The sequence below is a fragment of the Nerophis lumbriciformis genome, linkage group LG29, assembly GCF_033978685.3.
Source record: "Nerophis lumbriciformis linkage group LG29, RoL_Nlum_v2.1, whole genome shotgun sequence".
Lineage (NCBI taxonomy): Eukaryota > Metazoa > Chordata > Actinopteri > Syngnathiformes > Syngnathidae > Nerophis > Nerophis lumbriciformis.
Window position 1 is genome coordinate 15,158,818 of NC_084576.2, and position 19,249 is coordinate 15,178,066.

Sequence of the window (19,249 nt, forward strand, 5' to 3'; positions counted from 1 at the left end):
GCCCATTTTAGTATTTTAGTATTTTTATTTTTATCTATTGGAAATGTCTCTTGCTATACTTTCTGTAACCGTTTGTGTTTGTATAGGATATTGATTGCTCAACCTGGTGGATTTTTGATATTATTCAAATGTATTTTGAGTGCCTTAATTTGTTTGTACATTGTGTATATTATATATTGTTTGTGTGTTCCATATATTAAAAAAATAAGTTAAAAAAAAGTGCTGGAGTTCCTGTAATAAAGTAGTTGTGTGTGTTTATACGTTGTTAGTTGTTTTTAAACGAAGTATCTAGTTTTCTATTTTGGATTTGACAGCATGTCTAATGTGTTATCAATTCTTAGCGATAGTACGTAAGTTAGAACATATATACAGTATTGTATATGCGTCGGTTCTAAAGAATAGAAACCGCATTGAGGAGATAAAAACCATAAGGTAAGAAGGACTGCAACGTCCAAACTGTATCTCAAAAGACTGCGCATGCGTTGCCAGCCTTAAAGCCCGGAAGCTGACACGTATAGCGTTGTTTTGGCGTTTGACAGCCACGTGACCCTGTCGTCATCGCTGGAGAGCTGGCAACATGGCGGCGAATTTTGCTCCAAAGGTAAAAACAAACCCAGACCCACTCACGCTGTAGTAACATTTGACGAGGCAGCGCTTTTCATAGGGCGTTTATTCGCTGGATAGCGGCCCTCTTTGTAGTTCTGCGTTTCGCCTCACAGCCTCTACTCCTCGGGGACAGCAGCGTGCTGTTAGTGTTAGCGGTTTTGCTAGCCGCTATTTTGAAGCTTCATGTTGTGTTTAGAAAAAAGCTCAACTCCAAGCAATAGCCAGATGAAGCTTCTTAAAGCATTGCAACTTTCCAATCAAATGTGTCTCATATTATTCATATTTTGAGGCTTCAAATGCATATAACAGGCGCCTATTAGGGTTGATTGATTGAAACTTTTATTAGTAGATTGCACAGTTCAGTACAATTGACCACTAAATGGTAACACCCGAATAAGTTTTTCAACTTGGGGTCCACGTAATCAATTCATGGTATTGCAAACGATATGTATACAACTACAACAATACTACAAATAAATACAATACCATGTAAAACACTGCAAACTACTACAATACTACAAATAACATTACTTGCACACAAGAATGAAAGTCAAATAACAAGTTCACAGTAGTGATTAGTTTCAACAAATAAAAATACTTATTCTCTCATGATATAAAAGCAATAAAAGAGAAGTATTCCAACAAAGAAAGGGGTTTTCGATAATACTAATACTACTAACCACGTTAAACCCAGATTCCGATCTAACAAAGGTCTTAACTCATTCTCTTTCTATGCCACATCAATGTGGAATGCGCTCCCAACAGGTATAAAAGAAAGGGCATCTCTATCCTCCTTCAAAACCGCAATAAAAGTACACCTCCAGGCAACTTCAACCCTAAACTAACACCCTCCCCGGATTGTTGTTAATAATCAAATGTAAACAATCAAATGCAGATATTTTTCTTATGCTTTCTGATCTCTCTCTCTCTCTCTCTCTCTCTAAGTCCACTACTTGCTGTACATATCCTACCAAGTCAGACCTACACTGTTTCAATATCCATTTTTCTGTTCTCAATTGTTGATAACTGATAACAACCAAACCTAACCCCCCCCCCCCCCCCCCCACACACACCCCGAATTGTAAATAATGTAAATAATTCAATATATACACCCTGATGGTTATCTTGTGTGATGACTGTATTATGATGATAGTATATATGATAGTATATATCTGTATCATGAATCGATTTAAGTGGACCCCGACTTAAACAAGTTGAAAAACTTATTCGGGTGTTACCATTTAGTGGTCAATTGTACGGAATATGTACTTCACTGTGCAACCTACTAATAAAAGTCTCAATCAATCAATCAAAAAAGCAAACAAGAAGCTCAGAGTTCGTTCTGGACGTATACAGACTTGTAGTTGGGGCCCACTTCTGGACAGAAGCTTTTAGTGTGCGCTTTGTCGCCGGAAGCTCCACAGAGAGGACACACATACGTGCGCAGGCAAGGACAGGCCACGTCTCCGGAGCGCGTCTTCAGGCAGTGAGACCTGTAGACCGCCTCGGACTCCCCCTTGCGCTTGCAGAAGGCGCACATCATGCGTCGTGGTGCGTTCAGGTGCCTCCTGCAACCACTGAAGCGCCCTGCGTCTGGAAGGTCATCATGCAGACTAAGTTCTGGTCTCCAGGTGCACGACGTCGGAGGAGATGCAAAGCAACTCGGACTTTGAGCGCACATGTTTCTAAAAAACGGTAAGGACAGGCCACATGTCCGGAGAGCGTCTTCAGCTAGTGAGACCTGTAGACCGCCTCGGACTCCCCGTTGCGCTTGCAGAAGGTGCACATCATGCGTGGTGGTGCGTTCAAGCCCCCTGCGTCTGGAACGTCATCGTGCAGACTAAGTTCTGGTCTCCAGGTGCACGACGCCGGAGGAGATGCAACGCAACTCGGACTTTGAGCCCACATGTTTCTAAAAAACGCACTCCAAGCATCTGTCCGTGAAGGAGACGCGGCTTCCGGTCCTGCAGTGTTGTTGTGAGCTATTATCTCTCGAACTACATCAGATAATCCCAGGTAGTCTTCCCAGGGCTGGTAACTTATCCTACAGTCCATGGTGCCGCTGCCAAAATCGCGGTTCTTGGTGACACCACGCACAAGTTTGTTTATATAAATAAAGTTGCAGGGTTAAACGAAACAACAAACACAGGGTTGCTTTGTGTTTGTGAAGCAGAGTGCAAGGAATTGCTTTAAATTATGATATTTTGTAGAAGTGAGGGAATATGGGGTTTATATGATTTAGATTCGATTTACGTTCAATTTGCTTAGATTGCATTTGTTTTTAGACTTAGACTTAGACAAACTTTAATGATCCGCAAGGGAAATTGTTCCACACAGTAGCTCAGTTACAAATGATGGAAAAGATGGAAAGGACAATGCAGGTTTTGATTGATTGATTGATTGATTGAGACTTTTATTAGTAGATTGCACAGTACAGTACATATTCCGTACAATTGACCACTAAATGGTAACACTCGAATAAGTTTTTCAACTTGTTTAAGTCGGGGTCCACGTTAATCAGTTCATGGTAAGGTATAAAATAGACTAAAAGTAACATAAAATATAACATATATACGTAATATTTACATAATATATGTACAGTAAGGATATATACTGATATATGTTTATATCATATATACAATATATAACAATTACCATGTACAATATTACAGTATATGTAACAGCTGCAGCATAAAATAGAGAGTAAATCCAGCAGAAAATAGACATTATAAACAAAGAGAAGTAGCAAACCTAGAAGGTGTCCGGTAATAGACATCATCTATTGCTTTATGGCAAGTGATTATACAGCTGGATGGAGTGCGGAATGAAGGAGTTCATGAATCGAACACTGTGATTTATTGCTGCTTTTTTACCTTTCTGCAGCTTAAGTATGACTTATTATTGTGCCAAAAAAGATTTGCTATGCAATAAGTGAGTCTGCAATTGTCTTCACTTTATTATTTATGCCTTCAAACAGTACGTGGTTTATGAAGGGGCGTCTAGATGAAAAAGAGAGGATAAAGGGATGTACAAGGACATCTTCTGGGATGTGGTTGGAGTACCTGGTGAGAGCGAAATAACGAAAAACAGACAATGTTTTGGCAGGTTTTCTTTGAGCACGAAGGAGTTTTTATCCATCCAAGTGGTGACGACGTCAGCGTGGAGCAAGATCTTCTTGTTTGTGGCACACTTCAACTTGTCGAGAAGGTAAAAAGATTAGGTCAAATTGTTGGTTTTGCATTTGTCTTGACGGCATTACAACTATCAAGTGCTTTTTCGTTGAAATTCTTAAAGTTACTGACTGTCCTTGTGTCGCCCTTGTGAGGATGGTGATATCATGATGGAGTTCACACCTCTGGAAGATTCCGTGGACCCTTCCCATATCTTGTGTGCTGCTAAGGTGTGTGCGTGTGCGTCTAACAACAAAATATCGCAATGTTTTTGGAAACTAACATATTTAAATATAAACTTTGTTGTCATTGTATGACATACGCAGCATTTATTTTATGGTTAAAAGCTGAGAGATTAGCCTAAATAGGAGGAAATGTTAAACTTTGACATGCAACATATAGTGATGAATTTGAAAAAGATAGATTTAGTTCACTGAATCTTTGTTTTTTCTTGTCTAGTACACAGTACAGACTATCAAACAATATCTTAATGTGTCATACTTAATTTTGGTGACCCTGAAGAGCTACTAGAGATGTGATGTTTTTAAAGTTTCATATCACAGTTATTGTGACCAAAATTATCACAATTATCATTATTATCGCAGTATTGTTGAATGTGTTCAAAACATATCTATACACACACACTGAAATTTGTTAACCGAGTTTGATTAAAAAAAGAAAAAAGTTGTAGAATAAATTTTTTATGCATTTTAACTAGTAAATAAAAGTCTGCTTGCAAGGGAGCCATTGCATCTATTACTTTTATTCTGGCCATAAAACCTAAAAAATAACCATCCAAAAAGCGCCAACACAACTCCATTTACATGTTGTGACTAGAATATTAACCAAGTATTAGTGATATTGGTTTTATAAGCCCTAACGTTAAGGACCTACATTTATTATGCTGTGTTGACATCCTCAGCTGATGAGCTGCTTTCTCAACTCTGAAGTGGTGAAAGTTAATTGTAGATCATAAATGATGCCTTTCAGATTGATAGTGAAATAATAAACATAAACTAAGAAGTTGGTAAACTTGGACAGCCAATTTAGACCTTGAGATGGTGAGAAATGCACGCAAAAGACGCTAGTTTGCACCCACCCCTTTTTTTAAACCCCTCGCGAGAACTACGAGTCATTCTTCATCTAAACGGGAATACAACAACATCCTATCAGTCGATATCCCAGTGACAGCAGACCTTGTACTGTAAATATTCTTGTGTTATGTTTATCGGCTCTATTGAAGTCTGCAGTAAGTAATAATCTGTGATGTTGTCGAAGGAAAAAGCAAACTTAGTAATGCGTTTTTTAAATTAATGCACCTTTGTATGCTTAAAATGAGCAAAATGTGTAAATATTACATGTTATTATTATTGCGCCTGGAACTACAACACCTTTTGTATCATATTTTTCTGAGTATATATCAATCACTATTTTCTAAGAGAGCACAGCTTGTAGGTTCAATGTGCACAATTGAATATCGTAGATGCACGGCCGATAATGTATGTATACAAGTTTAGCTTGTGGAATGTCGTTCTTTTAATGGGGAGAGATGTTATTGTGTCTTATATTCATGTTAGCATTACCAAGCTAGTGCTAGTCGGTCCGTGAGTTAATCAAAGTGCAGCTATTAATCATGTTTTTTTCAATAAATTTGATTTAAAACAATACTTCTATGCGTCAGAAGTTTTACCGTGTTGTTACAAAGACTTGTTCAGCTGATTTGATATAAAGACCCGTTCAGCTGACTTTGTATAGGCTCTCACTGACTCACAAATAGACTTGTTCCGCTGACTCTGTGTAACTGTTGGACTGATTCGCAATGAATACTTGTTCATCCGACTCTAAGTAACATAAGGACTTGTTGTACAGACTCTGCCTAAGACTGGCCATATACTCTAACTGTAAAGACAGTGCCAGAGCGAAAAATACCAGAGGGTGTGAAAGCGGAGTCTGGAGGTTAAAAGCCAATCAGGGAATCTTTGTCCCAACAGGACTCCAGTTCAGTCATGGAGTGGGTCCAGTGTGGGAGTCAGCAACCAGTAGAACGAGGACAGCAACTTTTGGAGAGCCAGCAGAGCTATGAGACCGAGTGGGACCTGGTCAACTCTGCATCCTTCAAGAAGAAGTCGTGCACCAATGGAGAGGGTGTGTTGAAGATCCATCATGTTGCTTTTTTCAACGGACCGCAACTGACTTGTGTCCCCTCCAGGCTCTGTGTCGGGCAGACATGAGCGAAGCAGGTGGTTCTTTTCGGTCAGCCTCAGTCAGCTGCGTGCTGTCAAGATCGAGGAGGATCCCGCTGGGCCGACTCTGCTCTTCACACTGAAGGAGTCTTCCTCACTGCCGCCTCTGCACTTCTACCAGGGCGGCAGCAGAGAGTTCCTGGACAGCTTTAGGAGAGTTGCCACACTCAGCAAGTGAGTACAGAACTAGAAGCACCACTGTGATTTGAAGAAAAAGATTGGCTCAGACTGGCTTTGCCTAGACTTGTCAGGTTACCATAGTAACCAGGCAACATCCACCCTGTGTGACCCGGGTGATGCGACAAATCCTCCTCAGCCATACTGAAATGCATCATTTATATGCTAATTGTGTTCCTTTTGAAGCAAATATCAGCTTAGCCAGGTCTTATTAAACTTCTTATCTACCACCGCAACAGGAAATTGTCACCGGCCTAACGTCTGAGCTCAAAACTGAGATTGATTAACCCTTCCCGCCATCCGATGGCCTTCAGCATTTCAGAAAAAAGTTGATGTTGTGACAAATATAGCGAGCACAAATGTGAAATAAAATCTTCCACTAGATTAATCATTTCAGTTAGCCTGGCGGATGTTGTAATGTAAATGGTCAAATTATCGGTGTGGAGAGAGGCTGTTCTCCTTATTTATACAACAAATTGTTTTTTTTTAAACTAATAATGATTAGGAGTGCATGAAAAAGTGTAACGCCTGGAATTTGATGATTTAAAAAAAACAAACAAGGAAAACATAGGTTTCTTTATTTTTGTTAGCGCAGTGCTTCTCGATTGTTTTTTGTTACACCCCCTTAGTAAGAAGAAAACAATTTGCGCGCCACCATTCTCCGCCGCGACTATAAATCGTATCATGTGTCCAATAAAATTGTTATTAGTCAGTGCTTCTCAATTATTTTCTGTTATGCCCCCCCTAGTAAGAAGAACATATTTCGCACCCCCGCCCATCCATCCATCCATCCATTTTCTACCGCTTGTCCCGTTCGGGGATGCGGGGGTGCTGGAGCCAATCTCCGCTGCATTCGGCAGTGTACACCCTGGGCAAGTCGACACCTCATCGCAGGGCCAACACAGATAGACAGACAACATTCACACTCACATTTACACACTAGGGCCAATTTAGTGTTGCCAATCAACCTATCCCCAGGTGTATGTCTTTGGAGGTGGGAGGAAGCCGGAGTACCCGGAGGGAACCCACGCAGTCACGGGGAGAACAAGCAAACTCCACACAGAAAAATCCCGAGCCCAGGATCGAACCCAGGACCTTTGTATTGTGATACACACGTATTAACCCCCACCCATTATACTATAAATAATATAATTTGTCTATGAAATTGTTATAACTTTACCTCTGCAAAACATTGTAAGCTTATTAACATTAAAGGAAACAACACACCAGCCTTTCCTCCGTCGTTACAGTGAAGCTAGGTGCTACATATGCTTCGTTATTTTCTGGTGCGGAAAAAAAAGCATGTTCCCCGAAGTCACATGAACCCCCTCCAGTGGGGCTCGCCCAACTATTTGAGGACTGTTTTAAGTACACCCCTGTATTAAATGTTTTCCTTATTAACAAACAGCAACAAAAATAACTTTATTAACATTGTTTTTTAGCCTGTAACAGAAAATATTTAAAGTGCATCAATTTGCCTGAAAAAAAAAATCCTTATTTAAACTATAAACATTTTTTGACCAAGTTGAGCCATTTGCTACTGAAAAGTTAAAATTAAATTAACTCAATAAATAATAACTATGTCAAAATGATCAGTAGCATTAACCCACGAGCACAATATATAAAACATTTTAACTTACAAAACAAAAATGAATAAAACAATAGGTTGTATTCCGTCACGTGACTTTGGAACGTAAGTAAACGAAGTGGTGGCCCACCAAACCAATATGGCTACTCATGTGCAGCCAACAGAGTGCTATATGAGTATTCAAGGGGCCTAGATCTTCCTCCAAAAAGCAGATGTAAGCAAAAAATCAAACTATGCATTACAATGTATCCCTATACACTATCAAAAATAAGATTTGTCGAGTGATATCAAGGATTACGTGTTAGTCGCGTTCCCAGACATGTTGAACTATCTGGTGCTCCAGACGTCATTCTACACAACAAAACGGATGAAAACTTGGAAAAGCATGGAGGTCTACAACTTCTTTGTCTGTGGCTAGGTCAAGGAAATTGGTATCATAACTCTCTCGGGTGCATTTCATGATTTAACTTTGCGTCTACTGCCATGTTTGTTGCCTTTTTTGTTGCAAGTGCCATCTAGGAGTATGCATGTTTTTTCTCATCTTTATCAAAATATAACTATAAATGTCAACATTGTGTATGTGCTGAAATCTTCCTTTATGATTGCTGCCTTTTTATAAAAGCTTAACTCTTTTAGGTTGTGGTCACATTTGCTTTCTTTTATGTAGATTCGCCGAGTTGGTGCTTTACGAAACACTTGTAGCAAAAATGCGTCTTAAGAACTCCGATACAAGATAAAATACAGATATAATCAAGATAATACTTAAATCCAAAATAATTAACGTTAATAGTATATTAACAAACCTTTAACGAAGTGATCACTGCAAACTTGTGTGTTCTTCGACTCGATCTGCTCCCTTAAACTGGAGTTTGTGCATCTTTTCTAGTCGTTTTTTGTATAATTTTGCACTCTTCCACCTTTCTTGATTACCTTTCAAGGAACTCTGAAAAAAAGTTTTTCCTTTTTGCGTTTGGAATGGCTCCAACAGCCTAAAACAACGCAAGAATAGGGCATTTTGAAAATGCCTTCAGAACGCAGGGACAACAGACGCTCGCGAGCCAACCACTTTGAGTTTCACATATTTAATGAGCCGGACGTGACGTCAAGCAAATACAACCTGTTAGTCCTTTTTTTCCCCTAGAAAGTCAAGATTAATGACTAAAATGAGTACATTTTGCAGTGCACAGCTTTTCGAAGCATGGTTTGAAGCATGTCCTCCCTGGCATCGCACCACGCCCCACTATTTGAGCAGGACTGTTAACATTCTTAAAGTGCACGCAGAGATAGATAAAGCTGCTAAATGCTGAACACCAATGAAATCACAGCAAATGCAACTCCTGCCCAATTGAGGAGTTGATCAAAACTATACCAGGAGGTTATCTACAGCCACAACTGTTAACACCAATCCTGCTGCTCTTCCACACGGCTGATTCCCCCTCAGTCAACATCTCATTGCTGAGTGAACGTCTCATTTTTGAGCGAAAAACACAAAGCTGAGAATGCGTGACATTGCGTTGGTGCTTGTCCAGGTCTCCAGAGGAGGAGTCACGTCTGCTAATCAGCACTCCAAACAAGGTTCTGTCCCAGTCCTTCGAAAACCTCCTGGATGACAACAATTACGGCCTGGTCCACGTAAGGGTTTGCAACGTCTAGTGATAGAAGGCATGTGGGAAGTGGAAATAACATGCAATAAAATGACCTGGCTGCTCTTTATATGACAGAAGTTCCGCAAGGACCCTTACGTGACCACGCTGGACCGCTTCTCAAAGGTCACCAACTACATTTTTGACGCTTTTCGAGGGACTGAGGAGCAGCACCAGCGGCCCCCAGAGGAAGTGGCCCACCTCCTTGGGGAGGTTATTCCGGGACTGGAGATCAACCAGCAGGAGGAGCCAGGCTTCGAGGTCATCACCAGGGTGAGCGCACGGCGGAACCGCTACAGTCTCTCTGAACTACAGATCGACCGATATGTTTTTTTCAGGGCTGATACCGATATTTAAAGCCAATATTCATTTGCAGTAAAAGTTAGCTAAACATGAATAGTATGCGTCAGTAAACATCTAGACCAGGGGTCTCAAACTCAATTTACCTGTGGGCCACTGGATGCAGAAACTGGGTGAGGCTGGGCCGCAAGAAAAGATTTCTTAAAAAAAATCTAACATGCACTTTTTAATGAATTCACCTTCTTTGTATGGCTTTCCCGCCCTAGCAACCCTTTTACTCACCATGTAGCTAGCTTTGACTGCTGCATCGCTCTTTTCGGTTGCTTTCTTGAAGAAATCTTGTTGCCTCAGTAGACTGGTTTTAAAATGTGCAACCCGGTTCACTCTCTCATCTCCCTGGTATTTTGCATACTCCTCAGCATGTCCAGTTGTATAATGATGTTTCAAATTGTATCCCTTGTGCACTGCAACTTTCTCTGTGCAAATAAGACATGTCGGGGTGCCCCTGTCCTCAACAAAGAAATATTTAATCTCCCTCTTTTCCTGGAATTGTCTTTGCTCATCACTAACCTTTCTCTTCACTTCAGGCTTTGAAAAAGACATGTTTGGGGTTGTGGAATATATTTGTATTTAGCCGACGCACGGAGAATAATGTTATTTCCGCAATGTGTGTCGTTCCGCTTTTCCTCCTTACAGCAACACGGCGGTCGGCGGAAAGTACCGGTATCGCGAGCGCAAAAAAGTGACGGCTCTTGGGGTGTTATCCGGCGTCATATAAAAATATATGTAGTGTTCATCGTGTGAGGCAATGCAAATTAAACAATAAAAAAAAAAAAAATAACGGTTTGAATTGGTCCAGGTTATCAGGGACTTTATTACTGACGGACAGGTGTCGCGGTGTGACTGCGCGCAGGCACGTAAGACAACCCTTGTCTCCATGGCAACGTTTCTGTCGCTTTCACTCATTTGCCGCTTTTCCACTAACGCAGGGGTATTTTGGACCCAAATAACAAAAATCGTCTGCGTCTGGAGCCAACGGGAGAGGGGGGGGGGACTCGCCGTGGAGTCTACAGTTACGGTAGCACAATCAACGTAACATCACGACTAACGTGCTACACGTCCGATTCGCACAGCAACTCGTCTGTTCTGTTGTGTTTATGTTGTGTTACGGTGCTGATGTTCTCCCGAAATGTGTTTGTCATTCTTGTTTGGTGTGGGTTCACAGCGTGGCGCATATTTGTAAGAGTCTTAAACTTGTTTATACGAACACCCTCAGTCAGACCTGTATGGCTGTTGCTCAAGTATGTCTTGCAGTCACTTGTGTGTGCCTGCAGATGCCGCATACAACATGTGACTTTGCCGGCACGCTGTTTGCATGGAGAAAAAGACTGTGCGATGACAGGTTCTAGAGGACGTTAAAGGCAGTGGCATGCTCTCAATATTGTCGAGAGCCACATACCACACCGTGATTGGTAGATTCCTTCAGCTCCGCACACAACGCTGTCAAGCGCCATTCATTTAAAACTCACGGGCCGCACTAACATTAAACTTTTATATTAAGGTGGGGGCCGCAAATTAACGTCTCGCGGGCCGCAATTGGCCCGCGGGCCGTGTGTTTGAGACCCCTGATCTATACAAATATAGGATTTTTCTACATCACAGTAACTCGCCATCTACCGTATTTTTCGGACTATAAGTCGCAGTTTTTTTCATAGTTTGGTTGGGCTCCAGTGCGACTTATATATGTTTTTTTCCTTTTTTATTATGCATTTTCGGCAGGTGCGACTTATACTCCAGTGCGACTTATACTCCGAAAAATACAGTACTCTATTTTATAGTAGTTTATGGACATTGTAAGGTTTTGTTGTGAGGAACTTTGAAGTATTGTGAACATTTAAATATAAACAATTCTAGGCTCCTTCACGTAGATTATAGTTTAGACATTTTTCAAGCTGGCTGATATAATTTCTTCCTGGATGTTACAGAAAGTATGAGAATTTGTGAGCTGCCGTCTGCTCTTCTTTACTTTTATAATCATCTATTTGCACAAAGTTACACAAACTTTGGATTTTTGGCAAAGTTAATGGATGGATTGATGTTTTTTTTGTTGTTGTCCTTAAATCCATTCATCTCTATCCATCCATCCACCCATCATGTACCATTCTGTCTCTTTATTTGATTGAATGACTGAACAAGAAACTCGCCGCACTCCTTTATTAAGCCCACGCTGTCAGTAAATGTTACGGCCGGAGGCTTGTCGCTGCAATAGTGAAAACACATGGGAGGAAGATGTCAGGAAAGAGAAACAAAAACTTTAATTTCCAGGCCAAAAATTGAAGTTTTGACAAGTTAAAGTAAACAGAAGAGACATTCTGTAGACGATCAGCACTGCATTAGAAAGAAAAAAAGAGGGCGTGGCCGCATGAGTGCAGCTGTGAACGCAGCTGAGCAGACCGTGGAAGAATTCTCACAAGAACTCAAACAAATGCTCTGTCAGATATCAAAACATAATTTGGGCGAATTATTGACAATGAGAGTATTTTTATTCTTAGATTTTAATTTAAAAAAATAGAAAATGGATGGATGGATAGAATAAATAATTGGGCTGTAGCACAAAGGTAACTTTCTTCTTTATGCACTGGTGCTTGAGCAGTGGTTATTAGTATCCACTTTACTATTTTTAAAAACATACAAAATACTGCTTTTGTATGTGTATATATTGTATTTGCTGATGTAGTTCTGTATGCGTCGAAATGGCAAATATCGGCGCCGATATTCTGTCGATCCGTACTCTGAACTGGGTCAATGACTTGCAGGTGGACTTGGGGACGAGGCCGCAGGTAACGAGGAGTGAGCCGCTGTCTCCTGACTCTTGGAGTCAACATCAGGACCAGGAGGGTCGCATGATCCACATCAGCAGGCTGAAAGAGTCCATATTTAGGGGGGCAAGTTGGACTCTTGTGCTCTAGTAGTGTGTAAGGCCTTTGGTTGTGGTTCCTCGTCTTTAGTGTGCTCCCTTCCTGCAGGGCCTGTGTCACGTTGTCAGGAAAGAAGCTTGGAAGTTCCTCTTGGGATACTTTCCATGGAACAGCACGCTTGAGCAGAGGAAAAGTCTACAGAGAAGCAAAACGTAAAGCACCCGTAATAAATACCAAGAACAATCACAGCAAATATTAATAATAAGTGAAATATTTGAGCATTTTTCCTAAAAGTTGGTGCCTCTCCTCACAGAGATGAATATTTCCGTATGAAGCTACAGTGGAAGTCTGTCAGCGAGGAACAGGAGAGAAGGAATTCGCGGCTTCGAGACTACAGGAGTCTGATCGGTGAGAAGTGTGCTAACTTAGCTAACTGCTATACTGTGAACATCGATTTACGAACCTAATTGGTTCTTGAACAGTGTTCCTAAATCAAACATTTTCTCCATAAGAAACAATGTAAATATGAATGATGGGGTCCAGCGTCGACAAAAGTCCATATTTTAGTATAGGTTTGTACATTTATAACACAATACAAAGTGATATACAGTACTGTATTTAACAAAAAACATAACAAGGAGGTGATTGATCAACTTAAACTTTATTAACAGACAAAACAACAACAAAAATCATGAACTGTGCTGTATGTGCTGCTCTGCCAAAACTTGCGCACACACAGAAGATCCTTTGGTGCCCTCATAAATGATCATAAATCACAAAAAGCTTAACTTTAACAACCATATTGCTACAATAATTCACATTTAAAAAGTAAAATCCACTTACATTAACATTGGCAGAGGAGGGGCTGATGAGATAGTAAGGGAGGGAGGGGTAGGATTCATGAAAAAGGTGCCGATGAATGAGAATAGCTCTTCTCAGCCACTGTGAAATAAGTCTACGTTGGCATATTTTCCATAAAAAAGCAGCCTCATCACAATTAAAACTTGTTGTTGTACAAAGCCTGCATCGTCGATTCTTCCAAACTTGTGAGCGCCACTAATGCACTACTCGCAAATTGTCTTTTGTTTTTTTTAAAAAGACTATAAAAAAAAAAAAATCGAATTGTTTGCAACTAGAGGGGTTCGTAAATTGAGGTTCCACTGTATTAGTGTTCGCTGTAAGCATCACAGCTTGTGTTGCTACTGGCAGAGAAAGATGTCAACCGAACAGACAGAACCAATAGATTCTTCGAGGGCATGGATAACCCTGGCCTGGTTCTCCTACATGACATCCTCATGACATACTGCATGTACGACTTCGATTTGGGTAAGACTCCATCTGTTTATTTTTTAAGTCTTCTTCAGCATCCTGTGACATGTGTACCGTGTGTGCGCGTGCAGGTTACGTGCAGGGCATGAGCGACCTGCTGTCCCCAATCGTCTTCGTCATGGAGAACGAGGTGGACGCCTTCTGGTGTTTTGTCTCCTTCATGGACCACATGGTAAGCCGACTGGTTATTTGCGACTAGGTCTCAAGTCTGGTTCTGAACTTTTGACCCGTGTTCTTCATCCCGTGAAGCACCAGAACTTTGAGGAGCAGATGCAGGGAATGAAGTCTCAGCTGATCCAGCTTAGTACTCTACTCCGACTACTGGACCCGTCCTTTTGGAGCTATCTAGGTACCAGCGCCTTCTGATAAGTGTTTAGCAGGCATCTTGTGGTCCTGACTTTTGACTTGTGTGTGCTCCGCCCTCTAGAGTCGCAGGATTCTGGTTATCTTTACTTCTGCTTCCGCTGGCTGTTGATCCGCTTCAAGAGAGAGTTCAGCTTCCAGGACATTCTCAGACTCTGGGAGGTCAGTCCATGTCGAGGATTGTGATGAGAATTAGGTGGATCCACCTGATGTGTATTTGTGTGCTCTTCAGGTGATGTGGACTGGATTACCTTGTCAGAACTTCCATCTTCTGCTCTGCTGTGCCATACTGGACGCTGAGAAGGCAAAAATCATGGAGGAGAACTACGGCTTCAGCGAGATCCTCAAAGTGAGCCTTTCCTTTTCTTCTGCCACCTGTCTACTTACCTTCCAGATGACTGAATATTTTGTTTGATGTCGTCATGGCAGCACATCAACGAACTCTCAATGAAGCTGGACGTTGAAGAAATCCTTCACAAGGCAGAAAGTATCTGGCTACAAATCAACAAGTGTCAGGTAGGAGGACGTCTTTGTTAATCCATGGAGTTGTTGACTGTAAATGGTGCCTCCTATGGGTTGTGGTCAAAATGCTTTGGAAGACATGCTCGCATTTGTGTAGTTTAGCGTTTTGCTTGATGGCGGCCATGTATTTCAACCAATCTTGCTCAAATTTTACACACCTGTGCCTGTCAGTCTCCTAAAGACGTGTACAAAATGTTGTGGCGATTTAGCTAAAAAGACACACTGAAGTTACAATCGATTAAAATTGGACTGTGAGCGAAATTTCAAGTCAGTCCGGTATAACTGGGTTGAATCTTAGGGGTTTAAAACAACGCCACCATGTTGTAACATGATATTATTCATGTTATCATCTTAACATACTAAATGTTGTCAATTTCATATTGCATTGTCAGACTCATCTTGTCAACTGCATTTTATCATGTCATTCTCGTGTTATTAACATGTTCTCATCAACATGTTATATCATCGTCTTCACATTATCGTCATCATGTGTGATGTGTCATCTCATCTTCATGGTATCATGCCATCTTACCATACCATTCTCATTTTTCCATCATGGTGTCAACCCTGTTAACTCATGCTCATGTGATCATCATTATATTGTTATGTTTCTGTCATGGTCATCAATGTGTTATCTCATCTTGCTATCTACATATTATCTTCATTCCATCATCCTTATCTCATCTTGTCATCATCTTTTCATCCTCTTGTTACCATCTTGTTCTCATCCTCACGCACTCATCTAATCCTCATGTTATCATCGTGTCATCCACTAATTTTTTAAATCTCGGTTATAATATAATTTTATGTTGTCAAATTATCATCATGTCTCCTCATTTGTTTTTTTTTCATGTTAAAACCATATCTTCCTCATTTTTGTGTTATGTTATCATCATGTCATCCTTATATTGTGATGACATCGTCATTCTCATTTGCCATCCTTATGTCATCCCTGTTAGGTCTTTGTTATATCATCATCATCAGTTTGTCTCATTTAAGCATCCTATCCTATCTTGTCACCTATTTGTTCTCATCCACATGCACTCATTTAATCCTCATGATATCAAAGTCATCCACATGTTATTTTATCCATTTTATAATATCATCTCATTGTCTTATTATATATCATTGTGTCTCATCTCATCTTGTTATCTTCATGTTATCACCATCCTTGTGCTATCATGTTATTATCACCTGGTGTCATTCCTATGATATCATCATCGTCATCATCACTTTGTTTCATTTCAGCTTGCTATCTATGTGCTATTTTCATCTCATCTTGTCATCATCCTTGTGATATCCTTTTCATATCAACATTTTGTTTTCATCAGTTTGCAGTCATTTAATCTTCATGATATCATCATTTCATCCACATGTTATTTGATCCAATTTAAAAATATCATTTTCTCATTATCTTATTACACCATGCATCCGGAAACTATTCACAGCATTTACCTTTTTTTTAATATTTTTTACATTTTGTTATGTTACAACCTTATTCCAAAATGGAATACATTCATTGTTCAAAGTTCTACACAATGTGAAATTTTGGGGGTTTTTTTCTAGAAATTTGCAACTTTATTGAGAAAGAAAAACAAATAAATCAAATGTAAACAAGTATTCACAGCCTTTGCCAATAAGGTCAAAAGTGAGCTCAGAGGCATCCTGTTTCAACCGATCATCATTGAGACGTTCTTACAGCCTAATTGGAGTCCACCTAGGGTAAATTCAGTTGGTTGGATATCATTTGGAAAGGCACACACCTGTCTATATACAGTACAAGGTCCCACACTTGACTATGCATGGCAGAGCACAAACCAAGAATGAAGGCAAAGGAATTTTCTGTCGACCTCCGAGGATTATCTCGAGGCACAAATCTTGGGAAAGGTACAGAAAAATATCTGTTGCCTTGAAGGTCCCAATGAGCACAGTGGCCTCCGTCATCCGTAAATGGGAGAAGTTTGGTACCACCAGGACTCTTCCTGTGGCTGGCCGACCGTATACACTGAGCGATCAGGGTAAAGGGCCCTATAGTCAGGGAGGTGACCAAGAACCCGAAGTTCACTCTGTCAGAGCTACAGCATTCCGCTGTGGAGAGAGGAGAACTTTCCAAAAGGACAACCATCTCAACTGCAAGCCATCAATCAGACCTGTATGGTAGAGTCGCCAGACGGAAGCCATTTCTCAGTCAAAAGTTCACCTAAATGCACCTGAGAGACACTCAGACCATGAGAAACAATATTTTCTGGTCTGATGAGACAAATATTGAACTCTTTGGCATGATTGCCAGGCGTCATGTTTGGAGGAAACCAGGCACCTCTCATCACCAGACCAATACCGTCCCTACAGTGAAGCATGGTGGTGGCAGTATCCTGCTGTGGGGATGGTTTTCAGCGGCAGGAAGTGGGAGATTAGTCAGGATAAAGGAAAAGATAAATGTACAGAGAATTCCTGGATAAAAACCTGCTCCAGAGCGCTCTTTAACTCAGACTGGGGCGATTCCGATTTGAACATCTCTGGAGAGATCTGAAAATGGTTGTGCACCGACGCTTCCCATCCAACCTAATGGAGCTTGAGAGGTGTTGCAAAGAGGAATGGGTGTAACTGATAGGTGTGCCAAGCTTGTGGCATTGTATTCGACTTATGGCTGTAATTGCTGTCAAAGATGCACCAACAAAGTATTGAGCACAGGCTGCGTATATGTGATTTCTTTGTTTTTTATTTTTAATACATTTGCAAAGAAAGTCTAAAAATGTTTTCACATGGGTTAGTGTGTGTAGATTTTTGAGGACAGAAATTAATTAATTCCATTTTCAAATAAGGCTATAACATAAAATGTGGAAAAAGTGAAGCGCTGTGAATACTTTCCAGATGCACTGTATATCATTGGGTCTCATCTCATCTTGTTGTCACCATCCTTGTGCTGTCTTGTCATCTTCATGTTATCATAATAACACCCTTATGTACGCATATGTGATCGCCTCATCCTTCTCATTTGCCGTCATGGCGTCATCGCTATGTCATCAGCTCATTCTCATGTTATCAGCATGTTTGTTATCATCTCATCTTGCTACTCACATGTTCTCTTTAACTCATCATGTCACCATCCTCATATTATGATCATGTTCTCATCCTCTTGTAATCATGTAATCCCTATATCATTCTCCTCTTGCACGTGTTATAATATCATTATTGTCATGTTATCATCATTGTCTCATCTCATGTTACCACCCTCTCTGTTATATTTATATCATCCTCATGTTATTAGCATGTTATTACTAGTGTGTTTATCAGAAAAATAATAGCACCTTCAACGAATTGTTTATTTATTAACAGGATTGTTTACACTTGTGTGTGTGGGGCTTCAGGAGTAGAATAACTTTTATCACATGACTATCCGTGTGTGTTCTCAGGACCTGCCTCACTCCGTGGTCACCATCTTGTCCTCGATAACGGAAACCCGCGCCGTCACTGATTCGACCGTCTCGGGGTCGGCGGTGGCGACCACCATCTTCGGAGCACCGCATCGAGACGACCATGCCTGCGCCACCAATGGACATTTGAGACCAATGGACTCTCAGCGTTGCAAAGTTGCCTTCATGTCGTAGCGAGCGTATCCTTTAAGAATATTCTTATTTTTGTACCACGTGAACTTTTGTCCTCTGCGTGGCGCTGGACAGGAAATAGGCGGACAGCGGCAACGCCGCACACACACAGGTGTTGACAACCTGGATACGTTGCTTGTGATGTCAGGAAAGAAATCTTTTTTTAGCACGCGGGTCGTCTTGGCCAAAACGTATCAGATGTAAACATCTAACCTCAACCACATTAAAAATTTTGTTCTACAGTCCTCTGCTCCTCTCGTTTTTTTTGTTCATGCTATTGCTCTTGCCTTTTGCAATCCGCAGCTAATTTTGTAACGGCCCGCGGCACATTCTAAAAGTACTATAAAAAAAAATATATATATATAAAACATGGAATAAAAGAGTATGCAGGTGAAATGCAACGTGAAAAAGGTGCTATGTTGACTCTAACAACACTTAGCTGCCATGCAGGCTGTATTTTTTTATTTAATTTCACTCTCAAAAAATAACAATGAAACAAAATCATTGTTGTTATGAATCATCAACCTATTCAAGACTCCAATTACTTCACATGTAATATTTCACTTTGATGTACTTTTTGGGGATAATATTGCATATATTTGTTTTTGCCATATAAAGAAATAAGTTTCGTTTGACAAAAAGGGCATAAAACAAACAAACAAAAAATCTAAAAAAATATATATATATATTAAAAAAAAAAGACTATTAGATCTGAAGTTGATCTAGAGACTTCAAGTGTTGTTATTTTTGAAACGTATATAAATGAGGCCTGTTTGGATCCACAA

General features: G+C 40.5%; 1 protein-coding gene across 1 annotated transcript; it reads left to right on the forward strand.

Moving 5' to 3' along the window:
* Nucleotides 1-456: 456 nt before the first annotated feature.
* On the forward strand, nucleotides 457-18,709 carry tbc1d15 (TBC1 domain family, member 15). Its single transcript, XM_061924976.2, has 17 exons — nucleotides 457-601; nucleotides 3,712-3,813; nucleotides 3,932-4,006; nucleotides 5,768-5,921; nucleotides 5,986-6,193; nucleotides 9,314-9,416; nucleotides 9,506-9,700; nucleotides 12,544-12,672; nucleotides 12,754-12,857; nucleotides 12,959-13,053; nucleotides 13,855-13,971; nucleotides 14,046-14,146; nucleotides 14,224-14,323; nucleotides 14,402-14,499; nucleotides 14,570-14,686; nucleotides 14,767-14,853; nucleotides 18,273-18,709. The coding sequence occupies exons 1-17, from the start codon at nucleotides 578-580 to the stop codon at nucleotides 18,465-18,467; spliced, it is 2,004 nt and encodes a 667-aa protein (XP_061780960.1). The 5' UTR covers nucleotides 457-577; the 3' UTR covers nucleotides 18,468-18,709.
* Nucleotides 18,710-19,249: the final 540 nt, after the last annotated feature.